General features: G+C 34.8%; 1 protein-coding gene across 1 annotated transcript; it reads left to right on the top strand.

Annotated features, from left to right (window-relative positions):
• The first annotated feature begins 589 nt into the window (after nt 1–589).
• On the top strand, nt 590–3,043 carry LOC111378286. The gene is made up of 2 exons (XM_023001461.1): nt 590–1,590; nt 2,989–3,043. The coding sequence occupies exons 1-2, from the start codon at nt 590–592 to the stop codon at nt 3,041–3,043; spliced, it is 1,056 nt and encodes a 351-aa protein (XP_022857229.1).
• The last annotated feature ends 2,445 nt before the right edge of the window (nt 3,044–5,488 follow it).

Genomic DNA, 5,488 nt, shown 5'->3' with positions numbered 1-5,488 from the left:
CCTTACTAAGTGGGAGCGAGCAATGTCATTTGGATATAATGAGGGGACAATCCTTTCGATATATCACCGTATAAGCACTATGCAACCTCAATGGAGAGACGTGGCTTATTTCGTGAGGGACATGGATTATGATTTATATTTGGAAGAAGATTGGGATAAGATTGATTTTAAAGGATACTGTGAAGATATCATAATTTTATGGAACCATAGACAACAAGCACCAGCGCCAGAGCCAGAGCCGGAGGAAGACCCAGAGGAGGACCCAGAGGAGGAGATCGAACTAGAGCCAGAAGACCCTGAGCAAGAAGTCCAACCACAAAATTTCATTGATTTGGTTATGGATTCCGAGCCCGAGTCATGCATTACTTTGGATGATGAGACGGCATAAAAAGAAGATTCTAGATTAGGGATAAGTTTTATTTATTTGCTTAGGAAAAGTTGGATTATTTATTTATTTATTTAATTTTTTGAAGAGCAAATTTTTTTTTAAGGATTTGGAAATTTTATTAAATTCTTCGTTGTTACAAAAATATTAGAAGTGTTTTACCAATTTTTTTCCCTAAATTAAAATTTTATTTGTGTTAAGAAAATGTCGAGACAACAACAAAATCAAGGTACGATCATCAGAGATTTGCTAAGGGTGGTACAGGATTTGGGTAGGCAACAAGCACAGGGTGGTCCCCGTGGTACAAACGCTAACAACACCAGCTCAATCGTGGAACAGTTCCGTCGCTACAAACCCCCAACCTTCGATGGTAAGGCAGACCCACTAGCAGCTGAAGAATGGATAAGAGGAATGGAGCGAATCTTCAAACATCTATCTTGCACTGATGCTCAAAAGGTGTTATGTGCAGAATTTATGTTGGTTGACGCGGCAGGCCATTGGTGGGAGTCAGCATCTCGCACTAGAACAGAAGCACAACAACGTGCTCTGACTTGGACGCAATTTAAGGAGGAAATGATGGGAAAATACTTCCCACAAGTCCTGAGGGATCGTAAGGAGACAGAATTCGTTCAACTCAGACAAGGAAAGACGAAACTTGAAGAATATGAAAGAAAATTCGAACAACTCTCAAGATATGCACCACACCTAGTGGATACTGAAGCAAAGAAAGCAAGGAGGTTCGAACTTGGATTGCGTCCTGAGATTGGTGGAATAATGGCATCCCACCAATTCACCACCTATAGGCACGTTTTGCAAACTGCCCAAGCAATCTCAAATAGGTTGGAAATAGATCAAATTCCCCAGCAAGGGGCCGAGTTATCAGGAAAGAGGAAGTGGAATGGGTCCAATGAAGGGAAGGGAGAGGGACAGAACAAAAAGGTTAATTTTGGATCAAGTTTTGGACAAGCCATTTCACCATGTCCAAAGTGCAATAAAATGCATAGTGGTGAATGCTTGTTTGGGAAGCATGTGTGCTATCGATGCGGTAAAACAAGGCATATTTCCAAAAATTGCAAAGAAGACCCCTTGAAGAAGAATGATGAACAAGAAAAGAAGGGAAAGGCCCGAGTTTTTGCTTTAGCCCAGGAACGGACAACAGAAGACCCGAACGAAGGTAATTTCGAGGACGAAATTATTTTAAGGGGGTGAGATTGTAACATCCCAAAATTTTTGATAAAAATTTATTTAATATCTATATTATATTATTTCAAAAGTTGAGGGACTAAGAGGTAATATATTTTAAATTCTTATACTTTGAGTCAAAATTAAATTTCGATAGAGTAAAAATAAGTATATTAATATTATACTCGCTGGATAGTCAGTATTTAATTATGAATTTTAGGCTCGAGAAATAGTCAATTTGGATAACCCAGCACCAAGAAATTTCGATTTGAAGAAATTGGTTTTCAAATTCAATTAAAACTTGGAAGGAAGATGTGATGTTGACATGTGTACATGGAATTGTCTTGATTTTGTATGGTGTGTACGTATAGAAATGGTTATGAATAAAAAGAAGTAGGTTTATTTTAATAATTATTTGCTTTGATTTTGGAGAAAAAGAAGGGTAGGTTTCCTTGATTTTAGGGATTGATTATTTTAGTATTATTTAATTACTTGACTTTATGAGTTGATAGACTTCACGTGATGTTTAGATAAGGGAAAAATAACTGTAGATTATACTGGATTGAGGCATTTTACGGGAAAAACCGTCATGGAATAATGAAACAAACTTAAATAGAATTAAGAATTAATATAATTCCCTTTAATTAAATATTTTAGGCAGTGCTGACTAATTAGACTACCTTTTGTTTAAACATAATATTCATTAAAATAAGATAGAATTTTAATTATTTCAGAGCATTTATTTTGGAAGATAAACTATATTATAATAGATAAGTGATGGCAAATAAATTTTCTATTTGTAAATATAGTATTATAGATAATCTCAAACTTTTTGATAACAACAAAAAAGGCCTAGTACAAATCAAGTAAAAAAAAAAAATCTTTTGGTTAGGATAAGACATATCTTCTACTCTAGTCTACACCTATAAATAGTAGGCTAGAATCACACATTTTACCACACCAAAAAATTCACACGTGAAATAGAGAAAGAGAAAGAGAAAGATAAAAGAGAGAGAAAGGAGAGAAAAAGGAAGACAGAAAGTAGCATTAGAAATAGAATTTCATACATCGAGTATTTTAATCACATACCTTCAAAGCGGAGGAACGATTTTCAACATACTGTAGATTCAACGAAGTAAGATACATTTATGTGCAAAGTGTTTACGTTTCCTTATGCTCTTCTATGCGATTAAATATACATGGAATGCTAGTGGACCTTCGGGTTCTAAAGAAAGAGATACGAAATTTCTACATTAAAATTAAGATGACCTAAGATGGGTGTGTCGCTTGGTCACCGATATACTTCATAAGAGAAGAGCGGTATGGAGTGTATTATTTATTTGTTATATACCTGTGTATGGAAATTTGCACGTATCTTACTGGGAATTTTTAAAATACTCACTCTTACATTAATTTTACAGATTAGTTCGGGTCAATTCGAGCAGTGGAGAATTGGTGATGCGGGCTGCCAAGTGAATGAAGAATAGAGAAAAAGAAATAAGTTTGCCATTTTAAATTTAGCAATTTGTTTATTTTAATTTAGAACACATTATTTGAATTACTTAGGAGTTTAAGTTTATGGTTAGATACGCTTTCAATAATTTTAATTTAAACGTTACAATTATTTGTTTATTGAAGAATTTTATATAGTTCCTCATTTTTTTTAATTAAAGAAAAATGAGTTTTCGTAACGTTCCCGTGTTTATGTCTTACAAAAAAAATTGGGGCGTTAGATTACCCTGTTGGATAGTTTAAATGTCAAACAGTTTTCCCATCCAATTGACCCTTGACAACAATCCAAGTGTCAAACAACGTGTCCAAAATTGGTGTACAAATTGCAAAGTTCAAACGGTAAGAACCTTGCGACATGTACACTATGGTTTACACTTTACCACGTGACTTTACTTGATCGGACATTTTGAATTTCGAATAGTTTTCCCATCCAATTGACACTTGGTAATAATGCAGGTGTCAGACAACGTGTCAAAAATAAGTGTACAAATGGCAAAGCTCAATCGGTAAGAACATTGCTACATGTACGCTATGGTGCATACTTTAGTTTACACTTTGCAATGTGACATCACCCTGTTGGACAGTTTAAATTTAAAATAGTATTCAAATCCAATTGACACTTGACAACAATGCAAGTGTCAAACAACTTGCCGATAATCAGTGTACAAATAGCAAAGTTCAATCGATGAGGACCTTGCTACATGTATGCTATGGTGTACACTTTAGTTTACACTTTGCCATGTGGCATTACCCTGTTTCGCAGTTTAAATTTAAAATAGTATTCCTATCCAATTGACACTTGACAACAATGTAAGCGTTAAACAACTTGCCGATAATTAGTGTACAAATAGCAAAGTTCAATCGGTGAGGACCTTACTACATGTACACTATGGTGTACACTTTAGTTTAAACTTTACCATGAGGCATTACCCTATTTGACAGTTTAAATTTCAAACAGTTTTCCCAACCAATGGACACTTGAAAAAAATGCAAGTGTCAAACAACGTGTTAAAAATCAGTTTCCAAATAGCAAAGTTCAATCGGTAAGGACCTTGCTATATGTAAACTATGGTGTACACTTAAGTTTACACTTTGCCATGTGTCGTTACCCTGTTGGATAGTTTAAATTTCAAATAGTTTTCCCATCCAATTTACACTTGAAAACAATGCAAGTGTGTAACAACATGTCAAAAATCAGTGTACAAGTAGCAAAGTTCAATCGGTAAGAACCGTGCCACATGTACACTATGATGTACGCTTTATTTTACACTTTGCCACATGACATTACTCAATTGGACTGTTTAAATTTCAAACATTTTTCCCATCCAATTGACACTTGACAACAATGCAAGTATCAAGCAACGTGCAGAAAATCAGTGTACAAATAGCAAAGTTCAATCAGTAAGGACCTTGCTACATGTACTCCATGTTGTACACTTTAGTTTACATTTTGCGAAGTGACATTACACTGTTGGACAGTTTAAATTTCAAACTATTTTTCCATCCAATTGACACTTGACAACAATGCAAGTGTCAAACAACGTGTCAAAAATCAGAGTACAAATAACAAAGTTCAATCAGTAAAAACATTGCTACATGTACACTATAGTATACACTTTAGTTTACACTTTACCACGTGACATTACCCTATTGGATAGTTTAAATTTCAAATAGTTTTCCAACCAATTGACACTTGACAACAATGTAAGTGTCAAACAACGTGTCAAAAATTGGTGTACAAAAAGGAAAGTTCAATCAGTAAAGACCTTGCCACATGAACACTATGGTGTACACTTTAGTTTACACTTTGCCACGTGACATTACCCTATTGGACAGTTTAAATTTAAAATAGTTTTTCCATCCAATTGACACCTGACAACAATGCAAGTGTCAAACAATGTGTCAAAAATCAGAGTTCAAATAGCAAAGTTCTATCGATAAGGACCTTACCACATGAACACTACGATTTACACTTTAGTTTACACTTTACCACGTGACATTGCCCTATTGGATGGTTTAAATTTCAAATAGTTTTCCCATCCAATTGACACGTGGCAACAATGCAAGTGTAAGATAACATGTCAAAAACCAGTGTACATATAGCAATGATCAATCGGTAAAAACCTTACGACATGTATACTATAGTGTACACTTTAGTTTACACTTTGCCACGTGATATTACCCTGTAGGATAGTTTAAATTTTAAATAGATTTCCCATATAATTGACACTTGACAACAATTCAAGTGTTAAACAACGTGTCAAAAATCAGTGTACAAATTGCAAAGTTCTATCGGTAAGGACCTTGCGACATGTACACTATGGTTTACACTTTACCACGTGACTCTACTTGACTAGACATTTTGAATTTCGAACAGTTTTCCCATCCAATTAACTCTCGGCAATAGTG

The sequence above is a fragment of the Olea europaea genome, unplaced genomic scaffold (genome assembly GCF_002742605.1).
Source record: "Olea europaea var. sylvestris unplaced genomic scaffold, O_europaea_v1 scaffold18, whole genome shotgun sequence".
NCBI lineage: Eukaryota > Viridiplantae > Streptophyta > Magnoliopsida > Lamiales > Oleaceae > Olea > Olea europaea.
This window is presented reverse-complemented; position numbering and strand designations above follow the sequence as displayed.